This window comes from Perognathus longimembris, chromosome 1 (assembly GCF_023159225.1).
Source record: "Perognathus longimembris pacificus isolate PPM17 chromosome 1, ASM2315922v1, whole genome shotgun sequence".
Classification (NCBI taxonomy): domain Eukaryota; kingdom Metazoa; phylum Chordata; class Mammalia; order Rodentia; family Heteromyidae; genus Perognathus; species Perognathus longimembris.
This window is the reverse complement of record NC_063161.1, coordinates 138,501,121-138,525,976: the sequence shown is the minus strand read 5'-3', so window position 1 is coordinate 138,525,976 and position 24,856 is coordinate 138,501,121. Positions and strand designations below refer to the sequence as shown.

Sequence of the window (24,856 nt, the reverse complement as noted above, 5' to 3'; positions counted from 1 at the left end):
GGTTTCTAGGCATTCACACAGAATAAGACCAAAGAAGGATATTCTTAGGAGAGGATCACAAAGGCACAATACCTATGGGCATCTAATCATATAAAATAATATTTATTAAAATGAACTCCAGGAAATGGAAACAAGAGGATGTTTTTTCTTTGTTGCTGTGTAGTTTTCTTTTCCTTTTGTCTTGTTTGTTCATTTACCTGTCTTTGGGAGGGTAATGGGAAGCACAGAAATGGTGAGACAAAGGGTGAACAAATGCAGCAGTGATACTCAGTAGATACAATGTTGAAAATGAACTATACAACTTGTGGTTGGGGATAGGAGGGCAAAACTGGAAGAGAGCAAGGGAAAGGGTGACAGTGTTCAAAAAGAAATGTATTCTTTATGTGACTTAGGTAACTAACTTTTCTGTAGTTCACCTTTACAATAACAATAAATGAACTTTTTAAAAATTAAAAAAAAAACAAAGTCCCTTATAATACAAAAAAGTAGATCTAGAAAAGAAAAAAAATGTGTCTTAGAACTGATGACAATGCAGAATAAATGATTTATGGACATCCAAATAGTACTCTGCAAAGAAAACAGAAACACTCTGTTCCACAGTACCTTTCTGACTAAAGATAAAAACCAAACAAAAATAATTCCCTCTACTAACTCCCCAAAATCTTTCAGGAAGTCATCATAATCAATAGTCAATCAATCAGTAAAATGAAGTATATATATAAGAAACACATAGCACAGACCATTATCTTATATACATTAAAAAAAGAAATACAAAATTAAGGTACAGAAAAAAATAGGGAACATTTAATTAAAGAAAAATCCAACAAAAACCCCACTCCCTACTTAGTGTGTCTGCTTGTTACAGCACTAATCACGTAATAATTTATTTGAGATATTTTCCCCTCTTAATTTATTTGGGAAGGAAAATATGTAACTTATCTAGGTGTTTTAGATACAGAGTACAGTGACAGACACACAGAGAATAAGACTGAAAGCTCAATTGCTTTGCCTTTCATCTTGGGAAAATGTTCCATTAAGTTTTTTTCAGTAAGCTACAATGATTATTTATGATTGAAGAAATAAGTTCTCAGGGACTAAACATATTTCTACTTCCATTAGTGGATAATACCTCTTTGGGAACAAGTAAATTAAGACTAAGATGATTACAAGTAATCACAGGCTCAGAACATACGAATACAAATGTTCACAGAGCAAGATTTCATCAGCCCTGGCTGACCTTTGAGAAAACTTTTATAACTTAGGATAAGTTAGATAAACAAGAAATTGAAGTATTTGTTTAAAATTATTTTAAATGATTATATTTCTACCCCTTAGCAATCAATGGAATATTTTGTGCTGACAATTTTAATATCTATTCTTGAGTGAACAGAATTAAATGACTATTAGAACAAATACAGCTTCAGATAGGGTGGGAGTCTTCCATACTATATTAATTTTACATTATATTATTATCTCCTATAATGGCAATAAATATGCTTACAAGAGACTAAGATCTTTCTTTCTTATCAATAAAAACCCAAGTTTTTAGCTTTTCCTTAGGTAGTGAAATTATATAGAGCAATAAGTTTCTGCTAAAACCATCCTAGTCAATATTAAGTGACAATATTATACATGCAGTGGGGTTTTTATTTCTGTTGCTAGGGTTTTTTGTTTTTGTTGTTTGTTTTAAGGCAGCCTAGAACTTGGTTCAAACTGTCTTCAAACTTTCAGTTCTCTTGCCTCAGCCTCCCTAGTGCAGGAATTACAGGCATGAACTATAATATCTTTCTTGTAGCATTCTTAATCATATATAGTTGAGTAATATAAACTTTACAATTGAGACATTAATTATAAAATTTAGCTGATTCTTGTTACTGACCTTCCCAAACTTGTGTTTGAGTGCAAGTCCTGCTTCCTGAAATGCTAAAACAATGTCAGATTTGTAATCTCGTATAAAAACACCTATGTCGACATCTTTGCTATAAGGAATAATATTGCACTGTCGATACCATCCTAAAAAGACATAAAATTAAAAATAAGTTATTTAAAAATCATAAGTGGATGATCTTTGTAACAAAAGATTTTAGTGCACAGAATTAGATGTAGTGTGCATCACCAAAATTATTTTCTTTAAATTAAATACTAAATTAAATGCTTTGGCTATAGTAGTCACATCTTTAAGAAATTTCTATCTGATCTATCTATCTATCTATCTATCTATCTATCTATCTATCTATCTATCTATCTATCTATCTGATTTAGGTTGTTTTGTTTTGTTTTATTTGAGCCAGTCCCAGGGCTTGAACTCTGGGCACTATCTGTGAGCTTTTTTGCTTGATACTGGAGTTCTATCACTTGAGCTACAGCTCTACTTCTGGCTTTTTCAGTGCTTATCTGGAGTGTCTTGTGGACTTTACTGCTTGCGATGGCTCTGAACAACAATCCTCAGATCTCTGTCTTCCAAGTAGTTAGGATTACAGGTGTGAGACACTGGCACCCAATGATTTCTGATTTCCTTACTGGTCTGAACACTGCTTTCTTTTTTTTTTTGGCCAGTCCTGGGGCCTGGACTCAGGGCCTGAGAACTGTCCCTGGCTTCTTTTTGCTCAAGGCTAGCACTCTGCCACTTGAGCCACAGCGCCACTTCTGGCCATTTTCTGTATATGTGGTGCTGGGGAATTGAACCCAGGACCTCATGTATAAGAGGCAAGCACTCTTGCCACTAGGCCATATCCCCAGCCCCTGAACACTGATTTCTTTAAACTTTCATGATATGTTTTAATTTCTTAACAAATTATTTGCTTTAATAATAATGTTAACTAGTCATCTATTTTTAAAAAGTTGTTGTTCAAATGTTTAATCATTAACATTTAATGATAAAGTATCTGTTAAATGTACTAAAATATTTAGTTATGTACCTTAAACAATACATCTTTCCTGAATCAATAACTGGTAGCATTTAACAGCTCTGAACCGCTCACATCTGATGTGCAATATAAAAATGATTTGAAGCCAGGTGCCAGTAGCTCATGCCTAGCTACTCAGGAGCCTGAGACCTGATGATCGTGATTCAAAGATAACCCAGGCAAGAAAGTCTGTGAGACTCTTATCTCCAATAAAATACTCAAAAACAGCTACAAGTAGTGCTGTGGCTCAAGTGGTAGAGCCCTAGCCTTGAACACAAAGAGGCTCAGAGACTGACCATGCCCTGAATTCAAGCCCAGAACTGGGTGAGAGAAAAGAAAAGAAAAAAAAAGGAAAGGAAAGGAAAGGAAGAGAAAGGAAAGAAAAGAAAGGAAGGAGGGAGGGAGAGAAAGAAAGGAAAGAGAAGGGAGGAAGGGAGGGAGGGAGGGAGGGAAGGAGGGAGGGAGGAAGAAAGGAAGGACGGAAGGAAGGAAGGAAGGAAGGAAGGAAGGAAGGAAGGAAGGAAGGAAGGAAGGAAGGAAGGAAGGAAGGAAACACTTGAGACTGAAGCCAGTGGCTCACACCTGTAAATCCTAGCTACTCAGGAGGTTGAGACATGAGGATAGCCGTTTTTAAAGTCAACCCAGGCAGGAAGTCCATGTGACTCAAATCTCCAATTAACTACCCAAAATCCAGAAGTGGAGCTCTAGTTCAATGGTAGAACATTTACCTTAAGCACAGAAGCTCGGACAGTACCTAGGGCCTTGAGTTCAAGCCCCAGGACCAGCAGCACCAAAGGGGGGGTGGCGAGGAGAAGGTTAAGGTTTGATTTACTATTTATCTACTTCTTAATTAGGTACTACAAAATCATTCTAAAAGTTTTTTTTACCTTAGTACTACTAAGGATTATTTTTAAAGTAAATTAGCATTTGTAATTACCTTAATAGGCATTGTTATCAGGAACTATTACTTAGAATTCTAAAATAATCCTATAAAATAATTATAAGTGATTAAAAGTAGAAGACTCCTTGAACATTTAATGCAGTAATATCTAATAACTCCTTATTTTCATAAATGTATTTAAATAAAACCATCGGGCTAAAAAACTCAAAATCGTGAATGAAAATTATTAAAAGTATTTTTGATGATAGACTATGAATCACCTTGCCTCCAAAACAGTTAAATCTTAAAGCAAATACTATACAATTATGTGAGATGAGTTCTTTTTTGGGCTTGCTGGAGTGGAGCTTAACAAGAGAGAGTACCACGTAATCATCTATGGCCTGAGGCGTGGGATAACTACAGGTACCAGTTTATGCCTGCTGTAATCACAACAACTGTTTAGAGCATTTTCTTTCTTTCTCAATCATATTCTGAGTTGAATAATAAACTCTAGAGTGTAACTCTTTATAAAAGCTGACCTTACTTTTGTCACATATAGTGAAACAGCAAAAACTACAATAGTCAAGAGAGAATCAATTGAAACAGAGCTAAATGTAAAGTTGTAAATAATTCTAAATTCCAAAGAAGTTTCATCTACTTAATGAACAATGGGTGGAGGGCCAGAAATCCTTCTCATATTCTCCAAGCTACTTGCTTAAGGACTATCAACATGCTTTTCTCTCCCCATCTTTGACGAACAGTGATGCCCAGCCAGTGATACTATCAGTGAGCTGGAAAAGGTTTATGGACACCCTCATGACCCCTTTTCTGTCTTCCTCTCAGAATTTTTGGTGCAACATAAACTGGTTGTATGCTGTGTAAGTAACACAGAAAGTTATGATGAAGGCCATTAGAAACAAATAAAAAATACAACTTTTAAAAATAAATAAAATGCTAAGCTAAGGGTTATTTGAGAATTGGTTGATGTTGTTTTACCCACATTATTTGTAGTTTTTGGTGATCACAAACATCACCTTCCCAAAATTCTACTCTATATTTACAGTTCATTTCTTTGAAGAAGTTAATACATTCTTGCTTCATTTATGTATGTTTTAAATAGACATTACACTTCTAATACCATTAATGTTTTGTTACTTCATGCATTCATTGCTAAAGCTGAAAAGGATGAAATGACAAGCCAATGTAAAGCAGTAAGGATTTTACCTAGACAAGTTCCACTGCTAAGCCAAAATGGCACTCTCAATTTCTTTAACGTTTTGGCTGCTAGCTGAAGCAACTCCTTTGCACTCTTCCGAAAGGACATGGCCTCCACAGTGTTATCATCAAGATACTGCTGCAGATTTAATACACAGTCAGCAATTGTAGCAATTTCTTAAGTACCAGACATATTCATGTGACATCTTAAATTGAAAACTCAATGTCATGTATCTTTCTTTTCTACTAAAAAAATCTTTATGGATACTTCTCAGTCACATTAAAATAAAAGCAGATTTTAGGAGGTAGACAACAGCAACTCATGACTATAATCCTAGCCACTAAGATCTATGAATTATGGTCAGAGCCAGCACAGGCAAATTCATGAGACTCTTATCTCCATTAACCAGCAAGGAGCAGGAATGGGAGAGTGGCTCAAGTAGTAGAGCATCAGCTAGCAGTGAAAATGCTAAGCAAAACTGTGATGCCCTGAATTCAAGCCCCCAGTGGCACACAAGCATGTGGGCACACATACGTGTATGCATGATTGTACACACACACATATACACACACTTTTTTTAAAGAGTAGATTAGATTCTAGGAAAGATCAGTTGAAAAGAAAGGAACATGACAGGATTCCTAACAAAGGAAATGTAAACATTTATAAGCTTCCTCTTCCATATTACAATTTAGCAGGCTGGGCAGTTACAGGAAAAGAAGGCTAATTACAGAGCTACAAGCATAACTGAAATAAATCTTTTCAACATAATTCATCAATGTTATTAGTTATTGCAGACTGTACAGTAGGGAAAGCTAGGATTTTGATTTGGATTATCTATGTTCGAATTTAGATCTACTCCTTTTTAGCTATGATCTTAGGTATATCATCCCAGTACTTAAACTCTATGAAACAAGTGACTTAGTTTTACTTATCAGATATCTCCAGTGTCTGGAACAGTGCTTCAATATTTGTTAAATATGTAAGTGAATAAAAGAACATATCTCTGGCAGATCTAAATTTTCCCATCTGTAATTTTAGAATAAAAACTCCTTCCTGGACTACAATTAAGAGTTATGCCTTGCCAAGTATAACATTTCATACAAATATTATAACATTTCATACAAATAATACTTCCTAGTCATCTTGCTTTTGTTTTCATTTTTATTCTGAAACTCAGTAAAATTCTTCAATGATGCTTTGTTATCTATGGGACAAAGAATTCTAACTTCCAAAAGCACACAATTTCCTCCAACATAAAAAGTATCTACTCTTTTTAAGATAAGGAAACTAAGGCTCAAAACTGTTCCAAGGCTTCAGCTTGAATTAAGGGAAGGAAAACAAGAATGTAGATGTCTAGAAGGTCCTAGCCAAGTGTCTAGATGTTTCCATATTTTCTTCTGGTTTTTCACTATAATTCAGTGGACTTGAGCTCATTTATTTTTGTGTGATTCTTTTTTCTGAAACCAAATTCAGAAAAAACAAACAAACAACACATGTATTATTCTGGTTCTGAACTTCTTGGTTGTTTGAGAAAATAATTAAAGTAAGTCTGCCTTATATGCAGATTACACATAGTTCTGATCGAGTATAGACAAAATAAGTAAATAATTATTTAAAAAAGAAAATTCAAAAACAAAAAATTTAAATTCCTATATGTGCATTACCTAGCTAGTACTGAACTCTATGCATCGGAACATTCGGTTTTTCCTTAGTGGTGGTGTCCTGAGAATCAGTACCAAAGGTGTATTGTAAAATCAAATAGAAAGCCAGAAAACACCTCTTTTCCTCCATCCTAAACTCTCAATGTGAGAGCTATTAGGTAAGGCAGAGTAAGAAAGGCACATAAGTATGATCTGGCACATGAGATTAGAGCATGGGCAGATGAGGAAGGAAGATTAGAAGGGGTGTCTGGAATATGTAGCCAGAGCCAAGCAGCAGGATGAGAGCCTCCTTACAAAAGAATACCCTGATGTAGACGGTCAAAGCCTGAATAGGGGATTTCTACTGATGAATATGGAATAATCTGAAGATCAGAATAAACAATGAAAATAGTAGACTATAACCCATGAGGTAAAGCAGGAGCCATGAATTTCTTAAAGTCTGATGAGAAAAATATTGATAGGGCTATAAATTCAACCCCAATACTTGGGCAGTTCTAGGGTTTATATGCAGGACCTCACATTCACTTGGTTTGTTTGCTTGGCTGGTTCTCTGCCACTCAAGCCCCATCTTCAACCATGCTTTTCCTTGTATTAATGTACTATGTATTAATTTCCTATGAATTATATGTTAATTTCCTAATTTTTATATTAAGACGAAAGAAAATGTTCTTGATTTTTATAAAATACCCAAGTATTTGTGGCTGTAGGATATCTGTTGTACAGCTTATTCCCAAGAGGTTCAGGGAAAAATTGCATTTGTATTGTATTAAGAACTTTAAGACTGAAATAATTATTTATTGCCAGGTGGTAATTCCAGCACTCAGCAAGCTGCAGCAAGAACACCATGATGTCAAGGCCAACCTGGCCTACACAGAGATTTCCAGGTCAGAATGAGCTGCATATTGAGTTCCTATCTCAAAAAATTCATTCTCATTAAAACAAAAACAAAAAAACAACTTTTATTGTGTTTATATGTTCATTGCCTTACACTAGGAATTGTATTTAAAATGTTTTGGCGCCATCAAGTGTTCAAATACATATATGTCAGTTTAATTTGAAAACTGATTTCTCTGCTGGCTTTTTTTGTTTGTTCATTTTGTTTTTGTTGCCAGTCCTGGGGTGTGGACTCAGGGCCTAAACGCTGTCCCTGGCTTTTTTTTGCTCAAGGCTAGCACTCTACCTCTTGAGCCACAGTTCCAGCTTCCGGCTTTTTTCTATATATGTGGTGCTGAGGAATCGAACTCAGGACTTCATGTATAAGAGGCAAGCACTTTACCACAAGGCCATATTCCCAGCTCCCTATTGGCTTTTTCGTTTTTTCTTTTCTTTTCTTTTTTTGTGTGCCAATCTTGGGGTTTGAACTCAGGGTCTGGGACTGATTTCCAGACTTTGGGTAATTAACTAGATATAAGAGTCTCAGGGAGTTTCTGCCTGGGCTGGCTTCAAACTGTGATCCTCAGATCTCAGCCTTCTGAGTAGTTAGGATTACAAACATGAGCCACTGGTGCCTGGCTTTCCTGGCATTTTTGATCAAATGGGTCTAATATATGAAATAATAAAGAATTAAGCGTTAAGAGAATAAGGATAGAAAAGCATTATAAACTCTATTACTCACTTGATACTAGTATTATCAATACACTTGAAGGAGAGAAAAACAAATTAGGAATTCCAAATCTGGCTCACTGCCAGTGAAGGATACAAAAAAACAAGATGGATGACTACAGAATTCCACCTGATCATGTCATGAATATAAACTTCCACACAATACAGTTTTGTTAATTCTTGTGCTTTTTGCACCCAAAGTATGAGGCTATGAATGGATTAGCATTCTGAGCATGTTTCACGCATATTCTTTTCTCAAACACTGATTGAGTACTTGTCCTTAACATTAATATATTCACAAGCAGTGATATTGATCAAGATGCACTCTATTCATAAACTGACCACTCAAAGGTAATAAAAATATAGTTTTAAAAACATATGTTCACACGACTGTTCAGTATTTTGAAGCATTTTACATTAATAATTCCTTTTCACAATAAAAACAACAAACGAATCTGGGAAAATGCTCGTTGAATAGCTCCAACTTTGCTAGGCTAAAGCAGTTCTAAAAATCATTTGATTTTGATGAACACCTTATTCTCCATTCATTTACCCATATTTATGGGATCTTTTCTTTGTACCAGCTACTTTGACAGATACAGTGTAACAGAGGTGACATAAAATTCGATGCCTGTCATCCACAATTCACCATAATTGCTATTACAGAGGTGGTGGAGCAGATCCCTTCAGGCAGTAAGTGTGAGGGGTTAATTTATGCACCAAACTTCTCTTCTTCCTATTACTGTGTGGCGAGGAAATGGCAGACAGCATTTGCCTACTAGGGTAAGCCCATCCACACATCTGTCTTCCAGCTCCTCATCCATGAGGCTCAGCAGATTTTACAGTACTCCAGTCACAAACGTAAGAGGATAGGGCCAAGAAGCCACACTTGAGTTGTAAATAATAAAGCTGCTACTTATTTTTCGAATTCTGTTTATCTCCTTGTGTATGAAGCATTTAAAAGGCAGAGAACTATAGATAATAAAGGGCAACTGAAAGGATTAGGGTACCAAAACCTCACTGTCTATTTGTTTTCACGCCATGTGTTTTCTTGTCATTTTAAAGCTGAATTTTTATGCCCTTCAAAATCATCTTTATATACCACATGGCCAGAAGCCTGGAAAAGTCATTCAATAAATGTTTACTGAATTGAAAGCTAGAACAGCAAAATAAAGTTCAAAAAGCAGCTGGTCTTTGTATGACGTTAGTCTTCAAAAACTTTCACAAACACAAAAATTCATATTCAGTACCAAACCTTTGAGAATTTTTTTCTGACTGTTTCCAAAATCTACAGTAGGACTCATCTCCTATACTGACCTTATTCTACTTGGATTGCTTTAAAGACAGAAGCCAGTTTCGTTTATAGAGATTACAAACTATCAAAACTAACGGCAGAGGAAACGACTTACATTATAAGACTACTTAAGAAAGGTAAGTAAATACCAATATATTCAATTAGGGAAGGAATAGTTGATTTTTAGTTTTTTGAGATATTGTCCTGCTGGCTGGAATTCAGTTCTTCTGCCTGTCTCCCATGTACCACTGCATTGGGTACACTGGGTTTGAATTCAAGACCTTGTACCCAGCAAGCACTCTGCCACTTGTGCCACACCTTCGGACCTGTTTGGTTTTTTTACATTAATTTTTAGATAAGAGTCTCATTACTTCGTTCTGGAGCCAGACTGGATAATTCCTTCCTACAAAGGCCATCCTCCATAGCTGGGGTCACCCAGGTATGAGCCAGTTTATCTGGATTGTTGGCTGAGATGGAGGTATTGCTAACTTTTGCCCTGGCAAGCTTTACATCCCTTCATTCCCCCATCTCCTTAAATACTGTATAACATTCCTTTTCATTTAAAAAGCACATGATCTGGTTGTCTCTAACCTGAAAGAATGCTCGAGCTTCTTTATACCTACACTCAATAAATCTCGAGTGTGGTATTTCTTCTAGAAAGTGTCCTATGTCTTTTGGAATGAGAACTTCCAGTCCATCAACAGTAACTTGCTGTAACTCTGGCCTGAAAACAAAAGTTAAGCTTTATTACAGGATTTAATCCAGAATACCAACCACCTGTTCAAAAAAGTAAAAATTAACAGAATAGCTCAATATCAAATATATTTTCTTCAATCGTCTTAGATATCAATTAGGAATTTCAGTAAGATTTTGAAAATCTGATATCTAACAAAACATTTCAAGTATTTGGGTAACACGGCTTTAAAAACCTAAAAGATGTCTTTCTGAAAAATTTTATTTGAAACAGATTAAAAGTAGTAAAAATAGAACAGTGCTTAAGTTTTAACTGAAATAATGAGGGGCCAACATTGTTTTTCACAGCCCTACCAATTCTTTTCTGGTCATTTATATTCCTGAAAACTGGGTTTGGTTTAGAAAAGGTGTGTTTTCATATATACAAAAAACAAAGACCATTCTAGGTTTAAATGCCTTATTGACTGATCCATAGATAATTGATTTTGCCTGTACTTACTGGGGCTTGAACTCAGGGTCTTTTGCTGCCCTTTAGTTTTTTTCTCTTTCTTTCTCCCTTTCTTCGTGTGTGTGTGTGTGTGTGTGTGTGTGTGTGTGTGTGTGTGTGTGTGTGTGTGTGTGAGTGCAGGTCTTGAAGCTTGACTTGGGGCGTGAGCACTAGTTCTGAGCAAAACAGTGATGGCTCACACCTATGATCCTAGCTACTCTGGAGACTGAGATATGACAAATGCTGTTCAAAGCCAGCTAGGGAAGGAAATTCTGTGAGACTTTTATTTATCTCCAAATTAACTACCAGAAAACCAGAAGTGGAGATATGACTCAAGTGTTAGAGCACTAGCCTTGAGCAATAGAGATCTGGGACAACACCCAGGCCCTGAGTTCCAGCCCCATGACCAAAAATAAAAAAGCTCTACCACTTGAGCAAGAGCTCCACTTTCAGCTTTTCAGCGGTAAAGAAAAAGTCTCACAGAGTTTCCTGCCTGAGCTGGCTTTGAACCATGATCCTCAGATCTTAGCCTTCTAAGGAGCTAGGATTACAGGCCTGAAACATTGGCACATAGCTCAAGGCTGGTTCTCTAACACTTGAGCTTCACCTTCACTTTTGGTTGCTTTTTGTTTTGTTTTGGGTAATGATTAATTGGAGATAAGCATCTCACAGAATTCTTGGATAGGTTGGCTTTGAACCATAATTCTCAGATCTCAGCCTCCAGAGTAGAAAAGATTAGAAGGTGTCAAGCCACTGATGCCTGGCTTGAATACCATTTAAAATTGTTTCTCAAATATTCAATTTTTAAATACTATAGAAAGGCAACAATAAGGGCTAGGAATATGGCCTAGTGGCAAGAGAGCTTGCCTCGTATACATGAAGCCCTGGGTTCAATTCCCCAGTACCACATATATGGAAAATGGCCAGAAGTGGAGCTGTGGCTCAAGTGGCAGAGTGCTAGCCTTGAGCAAAAGGAAGCCAGTGACATTGCTCAGGCCCTGAGTCCAAGGCCCAGGACTGGCAAAAAAAAAAAAAAAAAAAAAAAAAGAAAGGCAACAATAAGCACCCCTTGGTAGTTCTTTTTTTTTTGTTTTTTTTGGCCAGTCCTGGGCCTTGAACTCAGGGCCTGAGCACTGTCCCTGGCTTCCTTTTGCTCAAGGCTAGCACTCTGCCACTTGAGCCACAGCGCCACTTCTGGCCATTTTCTGTATATGTGGTGCGGGGGAATTGAACCCAGGGCCTCACGTATACGAGGCAAGCTCTCTTGCCACTAGGCCGTATCCCCAGCCCACCCCTTGGTAGTTCCAAAGTACAATAGATAGGCATTGTCTCTCTAGAAGTTACCAAGAAACATAGCCAATATGGACATTTTTACAAGGATGGTAAACTTTAAGGCAAGAGTCAAACGTTTGCTGCTACCATTATATCAGATTCTGCTATTTCAATTAGAATGTAACACCATTATAAGTGGCTTCAAAATGGGAAGAAAAGTACTACTAGGTTAGAAACTTTAGACTCTTAATTTTCAATGTTTTTACAACTTGCACTTGTTAATAAAGTTGTAGCTAATCAAATTTTACAAAGTTTCTTCAAATAACTGCTTCTTGCAAGAAATACTTTTATTATGTTGAGAATTAAGGTTATAGATTTACACATAGTTTTCCTAACTATTTAAATTTCCTTTTCTTCTTCTGTTTCACTTTTCTGAGGCAGGATCTCACTGTGTATCTCACACTGACCCAGAACTTGCCATATAGTCCAGGCTGGGCCTTACATAATCCTCCTGCCTTAACCTCTTGACTGGGATTATAAGCATGAGACACTATGCTCAAACATTCTGTATGTATGTCTATGTGTGTGTGTAAGTGCATAAAATACAAAGGTACAAAATACTGAATTATAAACACCTAAGTCTCCACCACAGAAACTGAATCTTGTCAGCCTCTTCAGTTCTCTGTGTATGTTGCTTACCCCCCATCCTCTTAAGAGGTAAACATGTATCTCTTTTTGGTTTTTCTACTTGTACATTCTTTCTATTCTTACTTTTATACTGTTCCATGGTATATCTATAAACATATTATTTGAACTTTTCATGCATATAATCATATTTTAAATTATTTTTGCGTTGTCTGAACACTGTTAGACTCTTCTGTATTCTTTCTGCAATTCATTGATTTCCCTGCTACATAATATTGCCTTGCATAAATGTGTTTGTGTATGCTCAAGCACCATTTGTCTATGTGTGTGTGTGCATGTGTAAAAGACACACCTAAAGGATATATGGAAAGGGGGGCATATATATTAGGATATATGTATATATATATGCCTTTTTATTGTTGAAGAATAATGGATTGCTTAATTTGCAAGCATTATGAGCAATAATACTATTAACATTCACATAAATTTACATGTTAAAGCTCATTTTAAGATGTAAAAGAAAGTTTAAGAATTCGCAGACAATATTCATTTCACATTTCCCCCTTTGGCTCTAAATTTACCTGTCAAAAGCTCCAGGATAACGGCCAAACTGTAGCTTTCGAAAAGGAACAAACTTCCTGTCAATGTGCCCTTTGAGTCGTAGATGGCCATGCCAGAGGTAGTTGCCACTCCTCTCATGGAAGACCACCAAGTGGATGGCATGAGTGGACAACCTGCAGACATAGTGCAGGGGGACTTCAGTTCCAGAAAGTGAGTCGATCCCATCTAGCCGGGGATCCTTGCTCTCAATCTTTATGCACTGAAATCCTATGTTCTCAGCTATCCGAAACCAGCCTTCCTATAACAAAACACACATCAAGTGTGAAAGTGTACAAACTTTGAAAAGGTGAGATATTTTTAAATTTTGAACTGGTTTAATCCCATACTGCTTTGTAGGAAACACATTCCATCATCTAGAAGCAACGGCCCTACCTCATTCTTCCACAGATGATATTGCAGGGCAAATGCAGTGAAGTCTCTTGCAACACAGAAAAACTTGCATTCCGAAGCAGAGCCACGAAAAGTATTATTCACTTGTTTATAGTTTTTATTAATCAGTTCCAGAATCAAAGGATCAATAAGGAACACTGGTACACTTTGGCTGGACGTTAGCATAATAAACTTCTTAACCGCACGCTGTTTGAAAAGGAAGAAAACAGGCTTAATGCCAATAAATCAATACAACTAATTTCGTTAAATTTCTATTCATTAATTTTATAAGCCTATATACAGTTTACATAATAGATACCATGCTTTTGTATTAGGAAGAAAGCAAATAATATATATAGTTCCTGCCTACAAGAAGCGCACTTCTAAGGAAGATGAACAAATAGTTACAAGATGAAATACGTTAAAACAAAATCAAAATATTATTACAGAAGTCCATAACAGTAAGCTACTAATTAATATCTAAAAAAAGAAAATCTTCATAGAGAAGTGGTATTTGAGGTGAAAAGTTCCAGCTTACCAATTATTCTGTTATTTTTAGCTAAATCTTTTCAAGAAAAAAGTGCTTTTAAAAAATCAGTAATGTTGGGCTGGGAATATGGCCTAGTTGCAAGAGTGCTTGCCTCCTACACATGAAGGTTCGATTCCCCAGCACCACATATATGGAAAACAGCCGGAAGGGGCGCTGTGGCTTGGGTGGCAGAGTGCTAGCCTTGAACGGGAAGAAGCCAGGGACAGTGCTCAGGCCCTGAGTCCAAGGCCCAGGACTGGCCAAAAAAAAAAAAAAAAAGAAAAAAATCAGTAATGTCAGCCTTTCAAGACAAAAACTTACATATTACTTTTCTTCATATTTGTAATGCTGCTTAGCACTTTCTAGGCAAAAGATTAAGACAAAACTACATTTCTTGCTTGATCGTTCCCAAATAACAGGCAGTTTATTATCTCTTAGTGGGAGAGACAGCTAAATAAATACTTGTTAGAATCATCTTACACACACACACAAAAATTCAACAATTCAGATGAAATGTGTTTCTTTAAAAAATCCAAACTACCACAAGTTGACAGGAAATTTTAATTGTCCTATCCTATTAAAGTAACTGAACTGACTAAAACACACACACACACACACACACACACACACACACACACACTCAAGACAGCCAAAGTAACAATGAGATTCCAATTCAAAAATAAAAAAAAAAGATTAAGTGAGATGACATACAATAAAATAACTGCAATCACAGGAGAACATGCAGTCCCATCTCCCATTTGTTAGTTGAGATGAAGTCTCACTAACTTTTTGCCCACAATGGTCTTCAACTGCAGTCTTCTTGATTCCTGACTCCTGAATGTCTGGGATTATAAGCATGTGCCACTACATCCACAAAAACTTTCCTTTTATAAATCCAACTGGTGTAAACAATGGTTGAAAATAATCACTCCTTGGTGACCTAAAATGCTCATCTAAAGTGTCCTACATTTCTGGTCATAAAGTAGCCGAAAATCAAAGTATTCCTAAGAAATATCTGGTAATTTTCTTTAATGCATACTAACAGAATAAATCTAATTTTTATTAGTAACTCTTAATTCTAAATTTGGTTATAAAAAGGGTAATGTGTTGTATAAATGTGCAGACTCTAATATTTGTGAAACAAAGTAAGGATACAATGTACATATTGTATTAGTGGTTGTAATGATACTATGCTGGATATATATATTTTTCTTTCTTTCTTTTTTTTTTTTTGGCCAGTCCTGGGCCTTGGACTCAGGGCCTGAGCACTGTCCCTGGCTTCTTCCCGCTCAAGGCTAGCACTCTGCCACCTGAGCCACAGCACCCCTTCTGGCCGTTTTCCATATATGTGGTGCTGGGGAATCGAACCGAGAGCTTCATGTGTAGGAGGCAAGCACTCTTGCCACTAGGCCATATTCCCAGCCCTATATTGTTTTCTTGATCACTTACTTTCTCTTATTTTTAGTTCTTCCCACCCCCCAACCCCCCCCCCCAGTACTGGGGCTTGAACTCAGGGCCTGGGCACTGTCTCTGAGCTTCTTTTTGCTTAAGCCTAGTGCTCTACTACTTGAGCCACAGAGCCACTTCAGGCTTTTTCTGTTTATGTGGTACTGAGGAATTGAACCCAGGGCTTGATGCATGCTAGGCAAGTACTCTACCATTAAGCCAAATTCCCAGGCCTTCAGTTCAATTTTGGTTAATTTGGGAAGCATCATAGCTCAGTGAATAAGAGTGCAAAGAGCAGATAGTTAGAATTTGGGCTCAGCCACTTTCTAGCCAACTATCTTTAATTCTGCTAAACAAATTGAGAGTAACATTATACACTGACTTGTAAGGTTACTGTAAGTACTAAATGAGCCACTGAACCTATGGACTCTCCTCTTCCTCTGCTCTATTACCTACCTCATCTCCAGCACAGCCACTGTCATTGTTTTTATTCCACAAATACTTATGAGCATATAAACATATAAGAGCATATAAACATATAAACGCACATTATAAATTGAGTAACTTTGAGTAACTTTGTTTACTGTACATACCCACTGTATACTATCAAATCCAATTCTGCTTCCTTTAGATTTTGATAAATTAGCTCCATTCTACAAAGATTAAAAAAAATTATAGTAAATTCAAAGCACAGCATGCAACACTGCATGGTGAATATGAAAGTCAAATTACAAAATCAGTTCATAGTCACTAAAAACATTGTCTAAATTCTTATTTACATAGATAATAACTCTAAAATTGTTATAATACAACCCAAGATGTAAAACAATATTTGAAAACAGTAAGTTATTTGTTAAACAGTAATATTCATATGGTCGATATTTCTCAATCTATTAATGTATACGAATAGCAAACTCTGTTATCTCTCTGAAACTAGTTTGTCCATTTAGTTCCATGCTTCTAGTCTAGTCACATTCTGAATTAGTGTTTACAGATCTTGGCCAAAAAAGTATAATAATACTATTGAGTAGCTCCCAAGGGTCAGTGTTAAAATATCCATATATGAACTATATGCTCTTCTACCCCATCAGCACAATTCTGAAAAACAGGCATTATGATTTGTAGTACCCATACCTGTTCTTTTCCCAATGTGTACCATAATTTCTTATAGTTTTGTTTGCTTTGTACTATTGCTAGGGCTTGAACTTGGGGTCTGGGAGCTGTCCTTGAGCTGTTTTGCTCAGAGCTAGTGCTCTACCATTTGAGCAACAGCTCACTTCCACTTTTTTTTTAATATATTTTTATTTTATTTTAAATAGTCATTATATAAAATTACACTTGGTTTTTTGTTTTGTTTTTTTGCCAGTCCTGGGGCTTGGACTCAGGGCCTGAGCACTGTCCCTGGCTTCTTTTTCCTCAAGGCTAGCACTCTTGCCACTTGAGCCACAGTGCCACTTGTGGCCGTTTTCTGTATATGTGGTGCTGGGGAATTGAACCCAGGGCTTCATGTATACGAGGCAGGCACTCTTGCCACTAGGCCATATCCTCAGCCCCATCACTTCCACTTTTTAATGGCTAACTGAAGGTAAAAGTCTCACTAATTTTCCTGTCCAGAGTTAGCAAAGGAGAAAATACATTAAAGCAGTCTCATGATAAGGAAAATTACCTTTGCTGACAAATAATGCTTGTAGTAGTACAACTGAAACAAGAGAAATGCAGAACTTGTCAGAGTTAACAGGGCCAAAATCACGTTTTTGTTGATTCTACTCATGGGGTGTTGGCTTGGTTGTCTTCTGAAAATAATCTGGTTGTTTTCATCTTTTTGGATTAAAAAAAATCATTTTCTATGAACACAGATACTTCTGGAAAGGAGAAATAAAAAGGCTTTTTAACTTCTAGATTACAATAGCCCAAATAAAAAGTTATCTAAAGTTCCTCAGAATATTCCTACCAACAAAGATTGAGGGATGATGTTCTCCAAAGTTTCAGATTCAGCACACTTGGTGGAGGGCCTCTGAATGTGTACTTCTGGCATGTTCCCTGGTGCCGCGCCTCCTTCTGACCACGCTGAGAATGACTTCCACAAGACACTTGAGGTGGTTTTGGTCTAAAAATATGATGGCTCTTTTTGAGGTGTGTGTGTGTGAGATACCTATAGTGGTCAGTTTTTATAAATACCCTCATCTATGTCCCAGTGTAAAGAATACCATGAATATTTTTGTTTTTTCATCCTAGATCCTCTGATTTGTTTAGAATAAGAAATTTAATATAGGTATACTTATCTCTTCTCCAGTATTTGAGTTTGATTAAATACATTCTTCTAGTATCTACCTTTATATCTTTGCACTAAAACCTCTATTTCATGTCCAAGCTTTGAAAAAACTGTTTGTTCTGTAGCTATAAAATATCAGTGAACTTATAACAACTTTTGCCTTCTTTCCCCTTTTAGTCATTTTTCTAGTTATTTCTACTTTGTTATCTATTCTATCCCATAACTACGAATCTGGTATTTTGTTATGTTCCCTGCCAATTCTGTTGCTAATCTCTGCTCATTTTTGGAAAACTGGTTTTCATCTTATTGCAGTTGTCTACTGAAAGTTTGATTGTGACGCCACATTTTATTTTCCCAAATAACTTACAGGTTTGTAATGCTAAGCATTCCCTTGACATGGTAGCTGATTTCCCCACTGATGGATCGTTTTAAGGGATAAGCAGCTGAACATACATACATTCCTTTCCTTAGGAAATTCAGTTTTCATTAAAACTACATTATGTAATGACATCCATTACTGTGTATTGGTTTCTTCCTTAGGCTATATTCTTTCAAACTGGAGAATAAAGATTTCTTGCTTGTGTGGAGTTTCCTAGATATGGTTGACTACTTTTCTGAAGGTGAAGCCTCCATTTCCAGAACTGCAATTAAACAGTTGTTTTATTCCCTTTCATTTCTACTTTCAGAAGTCTGTCATGTGAGTGGGGAGGGGAGGGTCAGGTGGGTACCCCCCCCCCAAGTATTTAAGCTTGAACTCAAGTAGGATACTGAGCTTTTTCACTCAAGGTTAGTGCTCTACCACTTGAGCCACAGCTACATTTTCATCTTTTTATTGGTTAATTGGAGATAAGATTTATGGACTTTCCTGGAAGGGCTGGCTTTGAATATGATCCTCAGATCTCAGCCTACTGAGAATGTAGGATTACCAGCATGAGCAAGGGGATTCCAACAGTCATATCTTATACTGAGTTTTCTTTTACTTTTAATTAAAATTCATGCTTTGATGCATTTTCTCATTTAGTCTTTACAACAAATGGCAAGAACCCATTTTTCACGTAGACATTGGGGCATTGAGAAGGGAGGGAAAAAATTAAGACCATACACTTGTTAAATGACCCCTGGAAAACATAAACTCAAGTTTATCTGAGTCTAAACGTGCAGTTCAAAACTACTGTGTGACATTGCCTATGAAACAAAGGCCTCAGGACAGAATTCATTCATCTGCAAAATACGTTTCCCACCAAGTTCATTTCTTGCAAATCTAAGTATAAAGTTGGTTTCATCGAAAAAATTCTGGTGCATGGAGAAAATAGAAAAAATAAAATACAAACTCGGGGCACATACATTTTGGTTAAGTTCATATTTGCCATTAAAAAGCTATGTCCGTGGAGAGGGGAAGGATCATCTGGGACGGGGAAAGAGGTAACATTGTTCAAAAAGAAACGTACTCTTTGCCTGACTCATGTAGCTGCGGCCCATCTGTACATCACCTTTTACATTAACAAGATAAAAATTAAGGAAAAGATAAAGACAGGGACCAAATGCTGAGCTGAGTTTTCATCCATGTCAATTCTGCTTCCCAGGTGGAGCCAGCTGGAAGACACTCCGGCAAATTCCGAGGCGATTCCCGCCATCCAGCTCGCAGGACAGCAGGCTGGTCGGGCTCCGGCAGGCGTCTCAGCACTGCCCGCCCGCCCGCCCGCCAGCCCAAACCCGAGACTGCGCTCCACTCCCGCCGCCCCACGTGGGACGCGGCCGGCGGACACGCGCCAGCGGGCCGGGCACGGACAGGAAGATGTCCGTCCCGGGGTGCTCGGGGTTGACGTGGCCGTCCCGGCCTCCTCCCCGCGGAGGGGAAGGCGGGCGTCCACAAGGCAGGAGGTCACCCAAGGGAGGGCACCCAGGCTAAGGGGAGACGGGCCCGAACCCCCGCCCGCTCGGCCGCGCCCGGCCGCGCCCGGCCGCGGGGCCCACATCTTACCTCACACCGCAGTGGCGGCCACTCTGCTTTACGGCACTCACCGCAACTGCCGCAAAGGGGGTCGTCAAGCGCAGGGCCGCGGCACCGCCCGCCGGGCGCGGGACGTTCCCAAGGTCCAGGCCAGGCCCCCAGCCGGTCCTGGCCCAAGGGCACGTGCTAAGTGCTTAGTGTTGGAGTCGGGATACCACCCTGCTTTGTGGTTTGGGCACCAATGAGCTTCGGTGAGGAAAATATGGCTCATGAGCTTACATTGAACAGAATTCTAGATGTTAACACTGGGTATAGAGAAGTAGGCCGCTAGCTTCAGAATGTGACACATCTTGTAATGGCAATGCCCTGATGCAGAAACAGGGACTTAGCCCCAAACAAGGTGTTGGCCTGATCTATATCCAGTGTAAAGACAACCATAAAAAAAAAAAAAAAAATGAGGGAGAGGGAGAAGGTGGAGGGGAGAAAGGGGGTAAGAGGTAAGATGAAAATGTGGCTGTTAAAGTCCTTTAGGCACACTGCAGTCTACATACATGAAACTGTTTAAATGACAAGGCAAATGATTAACTGATGAATCTTGATGAGCATAAATTTTTTCATCATACTTAACGTCTTAAGAAATTATAAAAGTGGCTACAAAAATATTCTTAGAATACTTCTCCAATATATTGCAAATCTTGGTTTGCATTAATCTTTAAAAAGGTAGTTGGGGGGGTAGGGAAGGCAGTTGAAGAACTACAGTAGGCAAACTTTTGCTTTTTTCAGTATGGATCTCAAAAGTTTTTATTACATACACCACCGACAGTGCATCATCTATATTCCCTAATTTCTGTAATGGGCCCAAATTTAATGATATAAGGAAGGAACTTAAATTCAGAATTCTGAACTTTGAGAGAGAAGTCTTTATAATTTTCCTGGAGTTTTCAACAACTTTCTAAGCTCTTTCTCTCCAGCGTTTCTACTTTTCTTGTAAGTAACTTTACATGTTATTTCCACTAGTTAATAAATTTGAATTAGCTATCATGTCTGCACTGGTACAAACAGTAATTTAGGAACACAGTTAATAAGGTAAACATACAAGTCAGTTGGTGACCAGAGGATCAGCTGGAGACCAACCAGTTCACTGTAAATCTGTATTTTTCAATCCTGTTAAGACAATAGTTGGAAATACAACTGTATCTACAAGAATGTGTGAAAACAGCCTCTCACAATAAACATCCATTTCTCAAAAATTACTCAGGTATGTCTATGCAAACATACCATGGGTTCTGGGGATAATTACAAATGGAGACCAATCTTGACACACTTAAAAATGTCTCACTAGCTTTAGTGCTATCAAAATGTCTTTCCATTAAGTGTGTGTTATAGCTGCAAAGGGTAACATGCTAGCACTATGTATATCAGTCCCAGTGTGGTGACCTTGTGTAATGATTTCATAGAATGTGATTTGGACAGAAAGAGTGCACAAAGATCCCAATCTGCCATGATGGGTCAGTATATCAAAGAAAAAGCTAAAATCAAAGAGGGCAACAACTTTAATAGTTTAAATACTAAGGTTTGAATCCAGTGCACCATGCTAGCTAGGTAGGCCCTCTACTACTTGAGCCATACCTCCAGCCCCATTTGCTTTTAAACTATGTTTTCAATTCCTGACTTGCCCCTCTGCCCTGCCTAGTTTGGGACCTGAGCCTCCTACTTATGCTATGCTTCCTATTCAACAGGTACATGCCACCCTGCCTGGCAGTCTGTTTTGCTTTAGATGGAAGTCTCACTAACTTTTTGCACAGGCTAGCCTGGAACTGATTCAGATCCTTTAGATTTCAGCCTTCCAAGAAGCTGAGATTATAGGTGTGAGCCACCATGTTCATCCTATGTTTATATTTATTTGGGGGTGAGTGTAGAATAATTATAGGCCACTATAGAACAATGGCAGTTTTGCTGATGAAAAGAGGAGTCTTCTGGTAGCATATTCTTCTTCAGGTAACTTAGACCTGTCAGGCCAGTTCTTTAGTAATAACAAAAGGAAAAGACAGTTGCTATTGGAGTCATCCATATTTGTCTTTTGTCAGTTGACACTCAGATTGCTTATATTTTACTATCATAATGCTATGGTGAATATTAGCTTATTTTTTTAGTGTGTTTTTTTTCCCTTGCCAGTCCTGGGGCTTGAACTCAGGACCTGAGCACTATCCCTGGCATCTTTTTGTTCAAGGCTAGCAGTCCACCACTTGAGCCACAGCACCGCTTGTGGCATTTTCTATATATGTGGTGCTGAGGAATCAAACCCAGGGTTTCATGTATATGCAAGGCAAGCACTCTACCACTAGGTAATATTCCCGCTTATTTTAGTGTAAGCAATAGAAAGGGAATTAACCACCACCAGGCAACACTAGCCCATGACTGTAATCCTAGCTACTCAGGAGGCTGAGATTTGAGGACTTCAGTTCAAAACCTGCCTGGACAGAAAGGTCCATGACTCTTATCTTTAATCAGCAAAAAGCCAGATGTAGAGGTGTGGCTCAAGTGGTAGAGCACCAACCTTGAGTGAAAAAGCCAAGCAAGAGTGCCAGTTCAAGTCCTAGTACTGGGAGCACCAAAAATAAATGAATAAAAGGAATTAAACAGCAATGTTCTACAATCTTTTGGGCAAAGACACTATGATTTTATAGACATTTTCATTCCCCAAAACATACAGAGGCAAAAATAGCAGAAATAAGTTTAATTTTTAGAGGTAATACAGGTATTTTTGTAAAAAACTTAACTAGGCCATTCTAAACAGAATCTACAATTATTTCAGCTTACAAGTTACCCCATTTTAGATATTCTAGATCAAAGTTGAAAACCATTGGAAAAGATCCATCTTGTTTCTAAGGGAATGAGGCAATGTGATCATGAAAATACTACTTTGCAGCACTTACTCCTTCCTATGAAGTTTATTACTGGTTTTAATCCATGATTTAAGGATTAACCTGAGGAGTTAGAACTTTTATTATCATAACTGCATACCAAAATCATGTCCAGATAGCAGACTAAAATATGTCGATTAAGGTAACTTGTGGGCTGGGAATATGGCCTAGTGGCAAGAGTGCTCAACTCGTATACATGAAGCCCTGGGTTCGATTCCCCAGCACCACATATATAGAAAACGGCCAGAAGTGGCGCTGTGGCTCAAGTGGCAGAGTGCTAGCCTTGAGCCAAAAGAAGCCAGGGACAGTGCTCAGGCCCTGAGTCCAAGGCCCAGGACTGGCCAAAAAAAAAAAAAAAAGAAGAAGAAATAACTTGTAAACTATATAACAAATCCAAGTTAAAGCAAAACAAAGGAGTCAGGAGAGAGATAAATGATATGCAGGTTAATTAGCAAGACTGTGAATTGTTTCATCTTATTGCAAGGTGACAAAGATGTCACATGTTCAGTAGAAACACTATCATTTACACCAAATTCACTCTTTGTATGTGGCAGTTCCTAAACTGAAAGAGCAAATTCCTGGACGGAAAAGTAGGTGAATATGTTTATGTGACTGTTCTACACTGACCACACTAATGCTATGGGAGAAGTTTGCAACTCTACAACGCCTTGAAATAGAAGAGAAACTATAAAAAGACCACAAGTCACACACTAAATAATATTAAAGGGCATTTTAATAGGAAGTTTTATTTTTAAAATCACATTTGAAATCACTGGTAATACCACTTGAAGAACATGCTTTATCAAAGTAAACAGCATTTGAAGTATCCAAACACTTAAATCCATTCTTATCTAAAAATAATACCTTCCATTTACATAGGACTTGACTGTGTTCAAGCTGCAATAGTACATACTTCATTTCATTTTATCCCCCACAACAGCCCTGTGAGGTAGGCTGATCAAGATAGAAGTGTTACAAGTAAGGCAACGAAGGCCCACAGGTGATGGGTGATTTACACACAGGTGATAGAGCTAACATATGACAACAGCTACAGTGATTAAAAGAAATAATTCCAAATCTTTTTAATACCATCTACAGAAAAATTTAAAGACCAGTGGCTCTTAGTATAAATTACTCAAAACTTTAGGTATTATATGTATTATAGCATGAATTAACCATAAACTTCATTTTAAAGAATCTCTCTTAGAAAATGAACTTAGACTCAGTGCTTTGGTACCTTAGGGATAGTGGAAATGTTTAAAAAAAATTGTTTTTGAAAAGGATTCTCCTCATAGTCCTGTGCTCTCACCAAAGCTCCAGTATTAAACTGTGTTTTGCCAATCAAATAACAATCTGACTTGCTTTAAACCTAAGCTACTAGCCAAAGCAAACACATTCTCCTACCTTCTGCACTACATGCTGCAAAATCCTCCATAAGGACAAGCTTACTTCACTGGGTACCATATTTGAAAACATACTAGTATAGCTTAAATGATAGTGAATTAAGCTAGTGCTCTATGCCCAGAAATATTCCTTAAGTTCCAATATTCCAATATTCCAATATTCCTTAAGTTCAATAATTAAGGTGAAAGTACCATGGCAATTTCTGATATTTGCTTATTAAGCCAACAATGACTTGTATATGCTTGTCCGAAAATACCTTTCAATAAAAACAACATATCAAATTTAATCCACATAAACTCCGACTGAAGTTAAAATCTTTAAAAGTATTTAGGTTAATCATACAGCGCAGGTCTTACCTGCAGTTCTTAACTGTCGTATTTGACATCAGAATCACAAATGATTGCAGAATGTAAATACTGTCAATTACAAACAAAATAAACTACACTGAACATGAGGTAATATTGCTGTGATGATTACGGAAACATTTATGGTCTCTTACAATACTTTACTGCTGTAATTATTTTGGTTAAAATAACTTTATGGGTACCTGGATATTTACCAAATTTATGCTGATCATATGCATCTCTGAGACTATAGCTAATGCAAAAATAAAATCAAGAAAAAACATTTTCAGACCTATTTTATGTGATTATAAAAAAAGTAAATCGTATAATTCTATGCAGT

The 24,856-nt window shown here is 37.5% G+C and overlaps 1 protein-coding gene across 4 annotated transcripts in view; it reads right to left on the bottom strand.

Moving 5' to 3' along the window:
- LOC125346159 (ribitol-5-phosphate transferase FKTN-like) overlaps positions 1-20,289 on the bottom strand; it is a 65,675-nt gene extending 45,386 nt beyond the window's left edge. Inside the window, exons 1-8 of one of the 4 annotated variants that reach the window (XM_048338474.1) lie at positions 19,875-20,289; positions 17,288-17,483; positions 16,215-16,274; positions 13,650-13,853; positions 13,238-13,515; positions 10,151-10,283; positions 5,011-5,140; positions 1,880-2,013 (exon numbers count right to left, since the gene is read on the bottom strand). In XM_048338474.1, the coding sequence (XP_048194431.1) occupies positions 1,880-2,013; positions 5,011-5,140; positions 10,151-10,283; positions 13,238-13,515; positions 13,650-13,853; positions 16,215-16,274; positions 17,288-17,392 (1,044 nt within the window). In that variant the 5' untranslated portion in view covers positions 17,393-17,483; positions 19,875-20,289. Of the gene's footprint in view, positions 1-1,879; positions 2,014-5,010; positions 5,141-10,150; positions 10,284-13,237; positions 13,516-13,649; positions 13,854-16,214; positions 16,275-17,287; positions 17,542-19,874 lie in introns of those variants that run through there. The other 3 variants (XM_048338492.1, XM_048338483.1, XM_048338500.1) reach the window with 3 other exon arrangements.
- Positions 20,290-24,856: the final 4,567 nt, after the last annotated feature.